Below are 17,817 nucleotides of genomic sequence, written 5' to 3'. Positions count from 1 at the left end.
GGGTTCAGGGTGCTCTGACCAGCAAAGTTTGGGAAACCAATGACTTACTTCATAAGACATTTAAAACTAATAAGTACTTTAATTGAATCATTTATTCATACCATGGCTTGAAAGAAATCATTCAAACTTTAAAGATAAAATGAAGAAGTTTGGTTAGAATTTCATAGACAAAACAGCTTGAAGTGGTAACATAAAAATCTTCAAGATAAAAATTCGTATTGAATTAGTTTAAGCAAAATAATCACTTAAAATAGTCATATACATAGCTTATATAATTTAAACCTGCATTTAAATAATTTTGATTCATATTTTACCTACGTCTACTCAGAAGGAATCATTTTGAGTATTAACAGATTAATAATTACTTATGAATAATCATTTAGAATGTTTACTAGATGGTGTTCTAAGTATCCAAATGTATAATTATGCTAACTATATTTAAAATATTTTAGTTTTAATACATTCCATCACCTAAATGTTTCGTATTTTAGTACCCAGTCTCATACCTAATGAAAACACAAAGAAGTTAAAACCATAATTCTATAAATTATCCGAAGAACATATGACATATGTGGACATATTACCTGACTCAGGGCTATGTAAGTTTCAGACCATCACTCAATATTTCCATAATTTCTCAATATAAATTCTTTAACATTGCAGGATTTGGAGAACAAATGAAAAAATGCATTGCCTTTTATGAATACTACATGTTGATAGTCAAGAAATATCATTAAATTTATTTATTTATTCATTCATTCATTCATTCATTCATTCATTCAAAAAAAAAAATGTTTGAGGAAACTATACGAGCTAAGTGTTGGAAATAAATGCCCCAAAAGATAAATGAGTAACAGTCTCTTTCTTCAAGAGTGTTAGCACCTAGTGACTATATATTTCAATTAAAAATGTACGTGTAATATTATATACACTACATCCCAAAAGTGATTAGATTATTGTTATTACTACTGGTAAGAGTTAAGTAATCTCTATATTATCACTGAAGAGTAGAATATGAGACCATCGGTAATTTTAAATATTCTAGTAGTTACATTAAAAATTTAAGAATCAGCCGGTGAAATTAATTTTTAATAATATGTTTTATATAACCCAATTTAGTCTAATTACATCATGAAAATCAATATCAAAATTGTTGAGATAATTTATGTTCTTTTTTCATACTAAGTCTTGATAATTTGGCATTAATTCACTTTTATAGTGTATCTCAATTCAGACTAGCCACATTTCAAGGGCTTGATTGTCACATGTGACTATCACTATGGATAATACTGTTCTATAAATTTTTATTCCAGCAAAAATACAGTAAAACCACATAGGCTGCATTCTTGGCATGGCAAAGAATTACTGCATATCATAAAACATGTCAATATCATTTCCTTGATGTTTGTCCTACTATACTTGTTTTCATCTTCTAATCATCGCCAAAACAGTTTATGTATTACAAAAAATCAAATTTTGCACCTCCATAATATTATAGAGACTCACAAGTGTGTAAGCTCCTCTACTGTGCTTAAAAAGCATAGAGAAAGTAAGAAACGGGTTTTGGTTCTTAAGGAGCTTGCAGCCTAATTGGAAGGATAAAAAAAGGAAACTAGTAGCTACAATCGAGGTACAAATTGTTGGGGTGCCTAGGTGGCTCAGTCGGTTAAGTGTCTGCCTTTGGCTCAGGTCATGATCCTGGGGTCCTGGGATTGAGTTCCGCATCAGGCTTCCTGCTCAGTGGGGAGCCTGCTTCTCCCTCTCCCCTCTCCCTGTGCTATCTTTCTCTCCCTCAAATAAATAAATAAAATCTTTAAAAAATATGCAAATTGTCTTAAGAGATATATAAAGCATGGGGCAATTTAGAGGGAGGAGAAAATGAAAAAGGATACCTTCTGATTTTAAGGCAGGATTGGACTATGGAAAGATTTTGTGGACAAAGGCTTCCTGTTATTCTTATTTCATTTTTGCTTACAGCTTATCACTGGCTCTTCATTTCCTGCAGATTGCAGTGTAAAAGCCAGGCACAGCACATAATATCCTCTAATTTACAACCATCTAGGCTTCTCCTTTGTTTCTTACCCCTGTATTTTTTTGTACACCTATGTTCTAGGCAGGCAATTTCTGTTTTTGAGATTTTTTTTTCATGTTGCACTCTCTACTTGGAATGTTGGTCCCTTTATCCTCTTTACCGAATCAGTTCATTAAACACCAGCTTTCTTAACCTCACTCTTCATGCCTTCACTGTATTTCTTAATGACATACAACATTATATACCTTCATTGAATTAGTTTACATATCATTGTTCATTGTAATTATATCAGCACTTGGAGAATTTATTAAAACCCTGGTTGCTTGGTCCTATCTCCATAGTTTCTAATTCAGAAGGCATAGGGTGGAACCAAGAATTTGCATTTTTAACATGTTTCTAGATGTTGCCAATGCTGTTACTGGGATCATACTTTAAGAATTACTGGTCTACCCCATCTGCAGGGAAGGGATTTTATCCATCTTTTATCTTGTACAAAGTGTGACCCCTGACAATGCTGTGCCATCCAAAAAGGTCCGTGGAAAGGAGGAATGTGTTGGAAACCCTAATATATAGAGTACTTATTAGCAAGGCTATTGTAAAGATTGGACGTTAGGCTTACTGTAATAATCTCCCAAGGAAAACCACTGACCAAGCCCTTTATGACTGAGCAGGATAGGGTAGTAGGCAGAGGCGAGGCAGTCAACTTTCCAGGGAGCAGGGATACTTTTTTAAACAGGATAGTGACCCAATCAGATCCCTCTGCACAAATCAGACAGTTGGAGGGTAATTTAAGAGGAACGAAGAGAGACTGGTGAGTGGAGTTACCAGTAGTGAGTATAATAATGTTGGGGAAAAAAATAATGCTTTACTAAAGAAAACTGCTGAGTTCAGAGAAGACAGAAAATCCCTACAGCTTTATTAGAAAATTAGAATTCTCAGGATCAAGATTCAGTGACTGAACAGATACTGTGAATGAAGGAAAAAAAGGAGCAATGGTGGTCTTAAATTTGTACTTAATTTCCTGGAAGGATGATGATGTCAGTTGCTGAAATAAAAAACACTGGATGAGAAACTTGTAGAATTATAATGTGCTTGGTTTTGAAACCTGGCTAGTAGAGTTTGTCATGTCTTGAGGCCTTCTACCTGGAGTCATTGAGAAAGGAATGAGAAATATCAGTCTGTAACTTAGGAGACGGGGAACCTCCATGCGGTAATTCTCAAAAACTAACACACAATTGCATGTGGTAAAATACAGTTGTGCTAAATTTTGTTTTGAAATTGAATCTAACTATTCTTGAAATTAGGCTTTGAGAAGCCCTATTTGGTTTGGGACAAGTTATTAAATGATGCAATGATTAAGATCATCCTACCTTTGTTGTCTTTTTCTGAATAAACTGGATTTGGGGGGGACACCTGGAGACACCTGCTGTGTTTTTATACTTTGTAAAACAACTTTGTTTTCTGAAGCCCAGTCAGTTGACCCAGGCATAGCCTGTCCCTCCCATATATCTTACCATAAAAAGAAATCTTTATTCATGTTTAAACAAAAGAATATTTTTTCCAATATATTTACTGACCATAAGAATCAAATCTATGGGGAAAAACTACAACCTGTCTACATTTCATCTGCTTTTATAAGGTTAAAAATTAATTCTTTGTTTTCTTTCAAAAGCCCAGTAACTTGGAAATAATAGTTAGAAACATTTATTTTAAATGAAGACTTGCAACAAAGGGAAATTTATTAGTTTGGAATTAGGGATCAAATTCAAAATGGCAATTCTATATTACTGGTTTTCCTTATTTGTTTTGTTTTCTTTTTTTTAAGATTTATCTATTTGAGAGAGAGCGTGCACACATGCACGCATGGGGGTGAGGGGCAGAGAGAGAATCTCAGGCAGACTCCCGTGGAGCGCAGAGCCCAACTCGATCTCATGACCCTGAGTTCATGACCTGGGCTGAAATCAAGAGCTGGACACTTAACCGACTGAGCCACCTAGGCCCCCCAGTAAGTATGGAATTAGGGATCAAATTCAAAGTGGCAATTCTATATTACAGTTTTCCTTATTTCTTATTGTCCTAAATTCTCTTTATCTCTGTGCCCTTTATACCTTTTATTTATATTATCAAATGCAATGTAATGTATATCTTGTGTTTCCAAAAAGATGCAAAGAGGCTCAGATTTATGCAACAACTAGAAATAAAAAGAACCAGGAAATAGGAACCACAAGACATACTGTTCAAGGGCCTCATAATAACTGCTAAAACATTTTAAGAAATGTAGAAATATATCATCTTCATAACAGTTTGATTAGTTATCTATTAAGAAATGGAAGGTTTTTTGTTTCAATCAAATGAGAAATCACAAGAAAAACACCTTGAAAATGATACTGGATTTCCTGTCCTCTCTGAATAAGGAGAGAGAAAATAAATACCTCAGATGTCCCTTCTCACCTTGCTGCTGCTGTGTTTCTTTTTGCTCACGGAGGGGGACCCTGGTTGCCCGGGGCTGGGAACGGAACTGGATCCCGCGGATGTGGGACCTGAATGAACGTGAGATCCTTTCTCCACAACGGATGACATGACCAGTGGTGACTGCTGCAGGGAAACCTTCTGGAGTTCTGCTGCCAACTGCTTAGGGTCAACCCCTGGGGATTTCGCTTTATCCACTACAACAAAACGAAGTGGCTATGTATTTCTCAGTTTCATTGGTACTTAATACCATGGAACTTAGCGAGTTCTAGATGACAAGGTAATTTACATACACAGATATATGAAAAGTTCTACAGGCCTGGGTCTGTTCTTTAGTGCAGTGACCCAGACTCTTAGATTGCTGGCTATAGCAGAGAAATGTTCAATAAATATTTGTTAAAGAAATAAGTGATTTTTTAAATGGAATATTTGACCTACATTTATAAGACTCTAGTTGTTAGCTCAGAAACAGTTAAGTCTATTTCATCATGTCCTTATGAAATTACATGTTGCTTTTTTCTTTATAAGAAAAAGGCAGTCAAAAGGTCCAAGAATGACTGTTCCATAATCCAGTTATGCTAAAAAGAATCGAGTATTATCTAAAAATTCTATAAAATCTCAAATAAATGGCTCCACGGATTACTCTCATGGGATGAATTTATTTTTAAAGAATTACAAATGTAAACTCACACAGCAAGAATTTGGTATGAATTTCTTTCATGGGTCTAATAAGCAAGTTTATGTTTCCCCAGAATGCTCAAAACATAGCTGTAGTGCTTTTGATTTTGTTTATGATTACATAAATAAACAAACATCTATTGGTCTAAACTACATTTTTGTCCATATAGTATCTACGCTTGTCTTTATATCCTCATCTTCAGCTTCATCTGCCCCAACAACTATATTTACAGTTACATCTTCACCTTTACCCACAGTTGAAAGAAGATGACTTTCACCTACCAGCTTTTGGTGGCTCGTGAAGTTCCAGGTGCTGGGGATTTTCAGAGTCTGAGAGCATATTGAGGTCCCTAAAAATTAAAACAAAGAAATTAAGAAAGAAATTGAGGAAACGGGAGACAAAAGGCCCTTTTTTCCAACTACCCTGATTTTTTTTTTTCGGTAGGTAAATGAGAAGTGGTTAATGATATAAAGCAATTTCCAAGCATGCTCACCCTTCTAACCAAATATATATTTGCAATGCTATTAGAAGTCAGCTGATAAAAATGATTATTTAAGGTGAAATCTTTATGGATTAAATGTAAGTTCATTTTGAAATACTATACACAGACATGACATCTAAATGGGTTTAGGCTTTCATCTAAATGAAGCATGTTTCAATAAAAGCATGAAAGGGGAGAACTACAGACATAATCAGACACAAAATTAGCTCAATTCTTTCTATGCTTTAGACTTTGATTCTGAACACAAGAAATCTAGAAAACTTGTATTCACTTTATTTTCTAATTACTGAAAATCTTGCTGACTGGCAAAGGTTCCACCTTAACAATTTTAAATTAAAAGAGCCATGAATAGCCAAAAAATGGAAACAAAAAGATGGGGAAAAACTCACAGTCTTACACATATTTCTGCTTCCCCACTTTGCTGACTAATGATACTCTGCACTTCTTCATACGTTTTAGAAGTTAAAGGAATTCCATTCCACTCCAATACTTGCATCCCTAAAAAGACAAATTCAAGTATAGAATAAAAAATGTGTTGTATTTCTAGCCTAGGTTCATAGGGCATAGAAGACATTTAAAAAACCAACTCGGCACACCCTTGCAGAGAACATCAAAGTTCTCTGGAACATTAATACCACAACCATATGTAGTTTGATTTCATCACTCACCTGAACACATTAAATGTGTCTAAAACAGCATGCAAAATGTTGCTTTTGAAAACCTATTAAATATTACCAAACACATGCATTTTGTTCACACTGCTTTAATAAAGAAAACATTATTGAACATAAATTGCTTAGGCCAATTTTGTGTAGGAAAAAAAATACCATTACAAGCACCAATATAATTTTCCCAAGGGGAACAAGTATCTAGAAGGGTATAAACTTCCATATTCCATATGGAATGGGAAAGGTGGAAAAAACTCGTTAGGAGTTTGTTGTGAAGCTCCCCTTAAGAAACTGTTATTGCTTCAATTTGTTCAGATAAGACAGATTTCCACGTGGAATTTTTTCTTTTTCTTCACTTCATGCAAGACGTCCCTGAGTAGAATCAGAGAGGACAGCTTCGGGGGGCGGGGGGGGAGTGGCCCGTGTCGTAGTACAAGGCCCTGTGCTCAGAAGGGCTTATGCTTGGTTTAATGCTTCACTGGCACCATTTTGAAATTCTTAATAATGTTTCAACAAAGAACTCTACATCTTCTTTTTGCACTGGATAGCGTCAATTATGTTGCTTGATTAATTAGAGAGCATTTCATGTTTCCTTTCTGTCTAGAAAGATAATTTTCACTTAAAAAAAGTAGTAACAATATTTCAACATTTTAAATTTTGTTTCTTTGGTCCATTTTATACGAGCTGTCAAACTAATTTAGGAGTACATATTTGGCATTAATCAGCTGGTCCTAATATACAGCTATGTGAAATCGATAGAAATTAGACTAAACTGTCCAAAGTTATAGTGCCCAAATATTTGTGAATGCTACCAGCTTTACCTAAGAAAATATCTGTGTGCCATAACTAGACTATAATTGAAATAAAAAGAAATACTTGAGCAATTAGGTTTTCAATGAGCTTCACAGATGCCTATGTGAAATTCCCTACTGCTCACCATTGGCTTCAGTGGAAAACTCTTGACACGGCATAATTGAATCTTTAAAAGTTTTAATGATTTTGATATATACTGGAAAGCATATTACTGGTTGCAAACAAGTAAGGGAAATTCTTTTACTACAGTGAAATGGCAAAAGAAGTCCATAAAAATGTCCACAAAACACAAACAAAAATAGCTTCTCTAGAACTTACTCCAACAAAACTTTATCTTCAGATGGCCCTTAGGTTTAATTCAACAATCCCAGGCTGTTGTACATATAAAATGAGAAAATTACATAAGAGACAACGATGATACCACTAAAGAAAAATTTAGCACTACAAAAGGAAAAGCACACAGAAAAACACACTTTTAAAAAAAATCAGGATAAAGGGTATATTTATGTAAAGATGATTCTGAATTGAAATAAATTATAGTGTTATAATTGCATTGTCACTTTTCGGCAAGAGCATATTCTATGAAAAGAAATAGCTGCATAATCTTCATGCTGCTTCTCTTGGATTAACTTGTTTATTTTTCACCTCTCAAAATAAAGCGGCAAATTTACAAAACATAATTACCCAATGAAATTAAAAAACACTTCTAGTATTACAAAGGGAAAACTATTTAGAATTGTTAATAAAATTGCTGAAAAAAAGACAGCAGATAACTAGAATCTTGTGTAGAAATACACCTGAGGTCATAAACTACACAATCTGTTCTGTTCCATGATACACAGACTGAACTTCTTTTCTTTTCATACAGTTTCCCACCAGAGTTCGTGCAGGACTCTGGTTCAAGAGATTTTGTCAATACTTTTGTCCTTCTATTCTTGGTTCCAATGGTGAGTATGAGATGCTACAGGGAATGTGATGACTTGCACAGAGTCCTTAACAACACCTTTCCTATGCATCGCTTCCCCAAATCCATAACAAATCCTACAAGAACCATACTAAAATAACAAAGGGAATATAACCAATCACTCCTTATTAATTCATAACAAGGCTCTAATAATTTTAGAGCATTAAGTATGATATGATTTTAAATATAGCGTTCTTGAAAAATGTTAATTGCAGAATCCTACAAACTATTTTAAAATGCATGTAAACATTTGTTGAACATGATCATGCTACACTGAGGTTCATTAAAGTAGTATTTTATCATTCATAAACTTGAATGGAAGTAGTTAATCTGAAGATAACTTTGTACGCTGACTTTGTTTTAGACATAATTCCTGGAAGACAGTGTACACATGAATGGTTATATCTATTATTTAACATTATGAGCAAACATTTACATTTTCTTTATATTTCAATTATATCAACATGTATGTTAATGAATTGTTCAACTTTGACAGTGGACAGATGATCATCTGAATTTTTATTGAATGTGCAACAACTGATGACAGGATTTGCTGCTTACAATCTTACATTTAATGTGTTATTAAAAACCAAAAAAGACAATAGTCAGGTTTGAATTAAATGTTTGAATTAAAAAGAAATCAATCAACATAAAACATTTTCAACTACATGTTTTTATAATTTCTGGGATTACTGAACTTTATATCTCCCAAAACTAGTAAATGCTATTCTTGATAACACACTATTTCATGTATGTTATTTCTTTGTCTATATTTAATCTTTACCATTACATCACAAACATCTTATGATTAAAATTATTGAGTTAACAGGTGAAATCTTACAGGTATATTCAAACATGTACAAAAGCTCATGACTTTTTTTTTTTTTTTTTCAATTCCACACTATTTTTTTCAGGACCTAGTAAGTGGCAGGCACTACACAATTAGTGACTTACGCGGAGATGACCACCTTGCGTCTAATATTGTATGCTAGCATAAAATTCAATAAAAAAAGATACTCTACTAGAAAAAAGCAGAAACATCTTGGCAGTTAGTAAAACTAAGATAATTCAGTGAGAAAGAATTTTCAAAGTGTTAAAAGTATATATAAAAAGGCCCAGACTCATTAGTGATTAGAAAGTACAAGTTAAAGCAGTAATGACATACTACTTAGCGCTCATCGTATTGCAAAAAGTTTAAAAGCCAGAAAATACCATGTGTTGACCAGAATGTAGGATCGGGGACCCTGACTCTAAAGGAGATTATACTTACTGGATGGCTATTCAGCTTTACCCCCACTCTGTGATGTGAGAACACTATGACTATGTCACAGGAAAATAAAACAACTGCTTGTTTACAATTTATAAACACGTAATTATTTTAATGGGAATGCAGATAAGTGCACCCCTCTGGGGGGCAATGTGGCAGAACATCATGAAATTAAACACATGTATACTCTATGACTCAGAAATCTTGTTGAGTGTCTATTTGTGGGAGGGGGCGGTCTCAGGAGAAATGGGACAATGAGAGTATAGTAAGTGCTCAAGATGGAAAACACCGGGCAGAGGGTGCAGGTAAGAGACCATGCCAGGCATTAACACCAAAAGGTGGCTCCACCTTAAAACTATTTTCCAAGTAAAACCAAGTGAGAAACAGGATCTGTCTATAGGAAATACATTTGATGGACATGAAAATTCTATTCGTACCAAGTAACATATATTTTACAAAAAATAACAAATTCTGTAAATTATAATAGTTGCTCATGAACAGAAGAAGGAAGTGGGAAAAGAAAATGAGATAAAAGAAAATGAATTAATAAGTGAACAAACACAAAAACCATACACACTCATACATATGCACACACACACACACACACACACAGACATACACACATGAGGGAAACTTACATGAACCAATGACGCGGGCGTGCTATGGAATGAGAATCTATGCCATTAGGGTAACAGAACAAAACAAAAGCCAAACTTAATTAAAAAAATATATGTATATAATAAATTAATCAAAATTTATTGTTTTGCACCTTTTCTCCATTGATATTATTAATCATGACTATAGATTAATTTCCTAAATCGGGACATTTGCTCTCAAAAGTCCTTTATAAATTAGCAGCAGCAGCAAAAACTCAGAATTTGAAATAGTCATTTGCCTTGGCTTTCTAAATCATGAACAAACCCTGCAAGTGAGTTTCAGGGGTCCAATACATTGTCCACATCAGTTATACTAATTACTCATTCATTTTCAAGAGATGGACTGTTAATATAAGAGAAATACATAGATAGATGGATTTTACTCTTTCATAAAATTATTTTTTAATATTTTAGAACTTTAACCAATTTATACATTAACATGAAAGGAAGAAAAAATGGTGGAAGAAAGGAAAATCAGGAAGGGAAAAAAGAGTGGAGAAAGGGTATCTTTGGGAACGGGAAAAAATAGTATTTGAATAGCGTCCTGCTTATTTACAGGACAAAGGATACTCCCTCGATCATGACAAGACATTAAAAACCCAGATGTATTTTCCTGAGAAAACACATCTAGAAGCAGAAAATCTTAAGGTTGGAAAAGTATCTTTTTGAAGAGCTAATCTCATAATAATATTGCCATTTTTGTCACTGTCATTATGATTGCTATTATTTTTACTCATGGAATACATAGTTAGATCAAAACTTAAAACAGAGCCTCAGTACATAACATACATAAACCCGGAGTGACTGTCACTGAAGTAGTCTCTCTCTGCCTGCTTTCTCCTTCACCCTCCATACTCTAGAGGTATCCTTAGGGACTTGCAGGAACCCTGTTTCCCTGGTTTACCTGAATGAGTTGAGTTTAAAATGACCTCAAAGGGCATGTGATGTAATGAGCAATGGGTGTTGTATATATACAACTGATGAGACAGGGAACTCTACCTCTGAAACTAATAATATACTATATGGTAATTAATTGAATTTAAATAAAATTAAATTGAAAAATAAAAATAAAATGGCTTCACAACTTGAATAGGGCATCAGAAAAACTTCCATTGACTAGGACAATGTCTTTAGAGATACACTGAAAGGAAGATAATCTGAAATTCATTTTATTGAGAATGTAGTCTGAATTGCCAAAAAGGGCTACAATAAAATGTTACATTTTGTTTTTTTAACCAATAGTCTAATAATATTTTCACATACAACAACGTGTGTGTGTCTGATATTTTGCATTAAAAATTAAATTCTGCCCTTCTTTTAATAAGGAGCATATGTGCTAGCTACAGAAAGATACTTTATCAGAAATGTGTTTCATGAACCAGTGTACTGCTGACTGCTGATACTTTCTCTTCTCCATAATCATACTGTGTTCACATTTAGCTTGGGTATTTACTAGCTGTTGTGACCTGCAGCAAACTGGTTAATTTGTCATCATTGGGTTCCTCAAGGAAGACTGTATTGCTAGATCACTGTTACGGTTTATTTCTACTCTGTGAGAGGGAGAAGACTATGACTATGGCACAAAGAAAAAACAACTGCTTGTTTACAATTTATGAAAATGCAATTTTTTAGCTGGAGCTTTATATGAAGATTTGAACAAATATTTTGGATCCTGAAATTTACATATTGGTTTTGTTTTTCCTTATCTACAAATTTTCCTTACAATATACTAAGATATTCAAGCACAGGAATCATGTCATCTAATTTTTCTCTTCTGCATTCCCCACATCTCCTCTCACTGCTCTCTGGAGTCATTGCTCAGGCTACTGGAGCCGGTGTTGGCTCCCCAGGGCCCCCACGGAATACCCTATTTAGTTTACCTTCTCTGGGCATTGCCACATTTGTTTCTGGATTGGTTAACTCAGAGGCTGGAACATTCAGTTTGTAGTCTGAATTAAATGTGGTTTAAACTTAGATGCCAGGTGCAAATGGGTGGCTCAGCTGGTTAAGTGACCAACTCTTGGTTTCAGCTCAGGTCATGTTCTCAGGGTTGTGAGATCAAGCCATGCACCAGGCTCCGTGTAGTCTGCTTGAGATTCTCTCCCTCTCTGTCTGCCCCTCCCATTCTTTCTAAAATAATAAAAAAATTTTTTACTTACATGCCAAAGTACCTAGTGCTAATAATGCCATTCAAACTAAAAGCTGTTTTCAAACTAAAATACCAAAATTTTTAACTCTAGTAAGCTCTACATTTTAAAACATGTGAGATATCACAATATCCTGTCTTCACAGTATAAAGATAATAGAACTAAACTCATTAGAATATTCAATGTAAATTTTATAAATGCATATTCTTCCAAATTTCAGTAGTATTAAACATATATATATATATATATGAGATTTGGGGTAACTTTCTACTTTTTGCTTTAAATTATTGCATATTTTTGTACTAAATAAAAAAGCCCAATATAAATGAAAACAGTTAAGCAAAAGTATATGCTATGATAATACTAGTGACAAGAGTTCTTTGAGTAATGTTATACAGCTTATATAGATATAACGTGGGGCCTGAACTCAGAACCCTGGGATCAAGACCTGAGCTGAGATCAAGAGACAGACACTTAACCAACTGAGCCTCCCAGGTGCCAAATTTTTTGACAGCTCATAATTAAAGAAGTTGAATTCTGTATTTAAAATTATCATTAATTTGGGATGAGGTCTTGAGCAATTCATTTCCCATGTTTCTTCTTTCATTCACACTTTTTATGAAAACAAGCAATTAAAATAGGCAAAGTATGGCATGCATATGTATATTCTCAAATGAAATTAATTTACAAAATAAAAAAATTCTCACAACATTGTAAATAGAAAAAAATATCTAAGAAATATCAAAGACTGTAGTTGAACTGTCTGGGCTCACCCACTCTTTTTTTCCAGGTTGAATACACTGAAATATTTAGAACCAATGACTGCTACACCCTCAGATCTAAAACAGATTTAGTTCTAATCATAAAAAAGATAATTACAAAGAAAATAGATAACCACATAATTTGCAGTATTAATGGTCAACAATAAAAAAGTCACTGAAAAAGAATCATATAAATAAAATGTGTTGTAAAAGCAGGTCACAACTATTTTATAGACTTGTGTTATAAAGCAAGGAAGATCCTTGCAGATGCTCTAGTTTTCATTTCTTATAGAATACATCAGAAAGGTGAAACATGAGTTGACATGACTTCCAATATCACAGTTAGTTAATGGTAGTGCAGAAGTATGAACTTCATCTATCTCTCAGGCCAATGCTAGTATCAGCAAATAGAAAATCTCATTCAGTTTATGCCAACTAAACCTACCTCAAAGCACACCTAAATAAATGGTGCTCAGATATGTAAAATCTAGCACAAAGAACACATAATTTATAATTCCATTTTAATTATAATAAAAAGTTAATTTAAAAATTGTATTATCTAATTGACTATTTTTTCTTAAGATTTTATTTATTTATTTGTCAGAGAGAGAGAGAGAGATAGCACACAAGCCGGGGGAGCGGCAGGCAGAGGGAGAAGTAGGCTCACCCAGCAGAGCAAGGAACCCTATGAGGGACTCAATCCCAGGACCCTGGGATCATGACCTGAGCAGAAGGCAGACACTTAGCCGACTGAGCCACCCAGGCATCCCTCTATATGACAATTTTATTTGAAGACTTGGACATGCAAAAAATGAAAAGATTGTTGAACAAGCAAAGTTTTTGTGGGATGCACCATTTATGGTGGATGAAAAATGTCAATTAGGGATGAAAAAAAAGCTAATTGACTTTCCCATCTCTTCTCTACTCCACTCCCAGAAATAAGCAAATATCACACTGCTGTAAGGGAAAATAATGTAGGAAGGCTTACCCAATGTCACCAATTATCAAGGAAATTCAAATAAAAATAACAACTGTTAGAATGGCCGTTATCAAAAAAATCAAGACAGTAAGCGTTGGTAAAGAGGAAGAGAAATTAGAATCCTTAAATCCATTGGTTGGAATGTAAAATGGTGCACCGTTATGAAAAATAGTATGACGTTTTCTAAAAATTCAAAACAGAATTACCACATGATCTAGCAATCCCATTTCTGGGTATTTATCCAAAATAATTGAAATCAGAATCTCAAAGAGACAGTAGCACTCTCATGCTCATTATAGTTATATACACAATAGTCAAACACTGAAATAATCTAAATATACATTGATACATAAATGGATAAAGGAAACATGGTTTATACATATAGTAGAATACTGTTCAGCCTTTAAAAAGGAAAAAAAAATCCTATATGAGACAAGATGGGCTATTGCAAATTCATGCTTTTTAAAGGTAAAAAGGGGAATATAATTAGCTGTGATTTGTGGTTCAACTTGAAGATTATCATGATAGGATTGTGTTTCTAATCACTATAACCTCTAAAATAATCTAGTATTACAGTCCAGTATTTCCTGGAAGGATTGGTACAGATGCTAAGGTCACTCTATGGCTACTTTTATGGTATTTAGAATTAGTCATATTATATGAAACAGACTAAAACAGAATGTGTCTGAATAAGACAGGAAAAAGGATATGGGTTGATTAGTAAAATTTTAATAATTCCAAGAATATGACATGTGGAGCAATCCAATGATAGGTATGTGATGTCATCTTATTTGAATTTTTATTTGAATTTCCCTGATAATTGGTGATTTATAAACTTTTCTTAATTTCCCAATTCATTTTGTCAGAACAAAATGGATGTTTTCAAGTGACTTTCTAATTCAATGGTATTACCAGATTCATACCATTAAATAGAGTGTAACACACTAATCCAAAATGCACTCATGAATATAAAGATACATAGTTAATTGAATGGACATTAGAAGCTAGGTTAGGTGATGCAACTGGACATGAGAAATGCTTGCATTAACTGTTGCCTCCTCTGCTTTAAGTATCTCTAGTGAACCATTAAGGATTTTAACTTTAATTATGGTCTTAACCTTTTTTAATATTCATATATTCTGCATTGTTCTTTTTTTAATGTTATTTAAATGTATCCCACTACTCAGACAGCAGATTCCAACCTAATATATCATCACTTAAGTCTAGGAAAGGAGTCTTCTAATAAATACAGGAGCTATCTGGATCAGTGGCAAGACCATCATCATCACCATCGTCATCAGCTCCACTGAGAATTAACATATATAAGGACAATATAAATTCCATTTCAAACATTAGCTGACAGATGGAAAGCACAGAACTTTGATTACTGAATTGTAACTTTAAATCATTTGTAAAATCAGATAAAAAGATATTTCTGAAAAGGGAAATTCTAAAAAGAAATCTCCCAAACAAAATTTAAAAGCAAAAGGTAAAAGTAAATATACTTAGTCTACTGAATAAGAAAATAGAATGTTTCTTTTGACAAAGAAGTAGGGAGTTTTTATCCTGACCTAGGTACTCATCACTAGAAATATTACAACATGTTACAATATTACAACAATAATTTGCTTATTTTTGAGCCAAAGATACTATATCATTGTTACGAATGGCATAATTGAAATTAAAATCGTGAACTTTTAATGTATAAATTCTTTCACCATTTGAGGAGCAAAGGGATATAAATAAAATAAAGAAGTCATTTCAAACAATAAAAAAATCGATATCCATTTTATCATCCTGAGAGAATCTTAAAGAAATAAAATGAATTAGGTGTTAAGTTACTTCATAGGAAGTATCAAAATTCTACTTCTTACATATCAAAGAAAAATTAGCAAATAATTTACATTGGCTTGAGAGATGTTCAATAAATAATAAATATCATGAGATGGCAGAATTTCATTCCGAAAGTTCTAAATCACTTTTAATATGTAAAATGATATTTCAATACATATAATAATATTAAACATATTACAATAACTGATTTTTCCATCGAAAAACAAGGACTGCTTAAGAAGACAACATTTTTTTAAAAGATTTTATTTATTTACCTGAGAGAGTACGAGCAATTGCACAGGCGGGAGAGTGTTGGGGGAGGGGGGCAGGGAAGGGAAGGAGGGGGGAAGATGGGGAGGGAGTATCCCTGAGCTGATTCACAAATGAGCTCAGAGCACAGAGCCCAGCAGGGCTGGATCCCATGCCCAGAGATCATGACCTGAGCGGAAACCAAGAGTCCCAGGCTTAAGGGACTGAGCCACCCAGGCGCCCCTGAAGACAACAGTTTAACCTCAATAGCTATCTATTGATGTCACAAAACTCAACTATTTTCCCTTCAGCTTTAAAAAATTCATGTAGAGAAACTTCTTCTCCTAATTCATAAGCAAACATGATTACAACTATAAAAACTAATGGCAACGTATACTAAATGAATTACGAAGGACGTTCATACATATACCAGCTAACTATAAGAAGTCCTTTTGATTTAAAAGAAGTAAAATGAGACCCATTTCACTTATGTTAATAGCATCAATATGGGACTTTTTTTTTTTATGAAATGATTTTGCCCACTTTTTCTCATTTTATCCTCACAGCATTCCAGTAGTATAGGGTAAGTGTAACTTACCCCTACTTTTACTGATGTGAAACCTCAGCTTTAGAAATTAGATTTAGTGGTAGTTCCAAAAGCCAGCTCTCCCGATTACTCTAAGTTCAGGAATACTGGCATTCTAAGGGCTTTTTTCCTGTTTAAGATACACAGAACCTAATTACAAAATCTTGACTGTTTTTACAGCTAATATTGTAGAATTAAGTGCAAATTCAAAATAAGCGAATGTATTTAATTATGATAAAACATACCACATCAAGTTGACAGATATTTAGTATGTATCAGAGAGAGGACTAGATTCTGGGTCACTAAGGTCAATCAGTTATGATTCCAGATATGTTTTCTCCCAGGGAGGAGTAGGAGCGCCATGGAAGAACAAAAGTCCGGCTTCAGGATGAGAGAACTCCGGGGGGGCTGGTGAGTAGGAAGCTGAGAAATGGGAGTGAGGATGGACCCTCATGAGTTCCATCAGGTTGGTATATGCCCACCACAGGCCTGGTAGGTCCCGATGAATTCGGACTCAATTCATTTGACAACATAAGGCATAGAGGCAAGGTTTACAATAATCAAACTGTTATTTTAATAACATCATGCAGTTTGGAGAGGGCCTACACCTTGCTTCCCCTGTGGCCCTCCCACTTCTGGAAGGTTCGGGTCAGTCTCTTCCATGCTTCACTCTGTAGGACTGTTATGGTATGTAGGGATTTATGTTTTAAAAATATAGGGGAGTGACTTTTGGCTTACTAATTTTGAATATTATGTATAGGAACACATGAATGAACACACTGAAGTCATTTTCACAGAGCTAAAATGTAACACATATATCGTATTGTGTATGTATGTACAAATATATACAAATTCAATATTATAATTTCTCATTATGTCTCTCTCTTTCTACCCTTTACTCCTTCTAACTATTCTAGTTACAGCACTCAGAGTGTTCCTATTTGTTTTAATTTTTTTTAAAAGATTTATTTATTTGGAGAGAGAGAGTGAGAGAAAGAGCCTGTGCACACACAAGCGGTGGAGGGGGGGGGACAGAGGGAGAGAAAGACTCTCCAGCAGTCTCCCCACTGAGTCTGGAGCCCAAAGAGGGGCTCCGTCTCACAACCTTGAGATCATGACCTGAGCTGAAACTAAGAGTCAGATGCTCAACTGGGGCCCAGACAAAACCCCCTGACCCCTCCACCATCCACTTTTTTATTTTTTTGAAGATTT

At 34.2% G+C, this 17,817-nt stretch overlaps 1 protein-coding gene across 1 annotated transcript in view; it reads right to left on the bottom strand.

Annotated features, from left to right (window-relative positions):
• PCLO (piccolo presynaptic cytomatrix protein) overlaps window positions 1–17,817 on the bottom strand; it is a 367,203-nt gene that overhangs the window by 74,454 nt on the left and 274,932 nt on the right. The window contains 3 exon segments of the mRNA XM_040644314.1: window positions 4,484–4,698; window positions 5,462–5,529; window positions 6,072–6,180. Coding sequence (XP_040500248.1) covers window positions 4,484–4,698; window positions 5,462–5,529; window positions 6,072–6,180 — 392 coding nt within the window.

The sequence above is a fragment of the Ursus maritimus genome, unplaced genomic scaffold (genome assembly GCF_017311325.1).
Source record: "Ursus maritimus isolate PB19 unplaced genomic scaffold, ASM1731132v1 scaffold_3, whole genome shotgun sequence".
Lineage (NCBI taxonomy): Eukaryota > Metazoa > Chordata > Mammalia > Carnivora > Ursidae > Ursus > Ursus maritimus.
The sequence above is the reverse complement of the archived record's forward strand: the minus strand, read 5'-3'. Positions and strand labels throughout refer to the sequence as shown.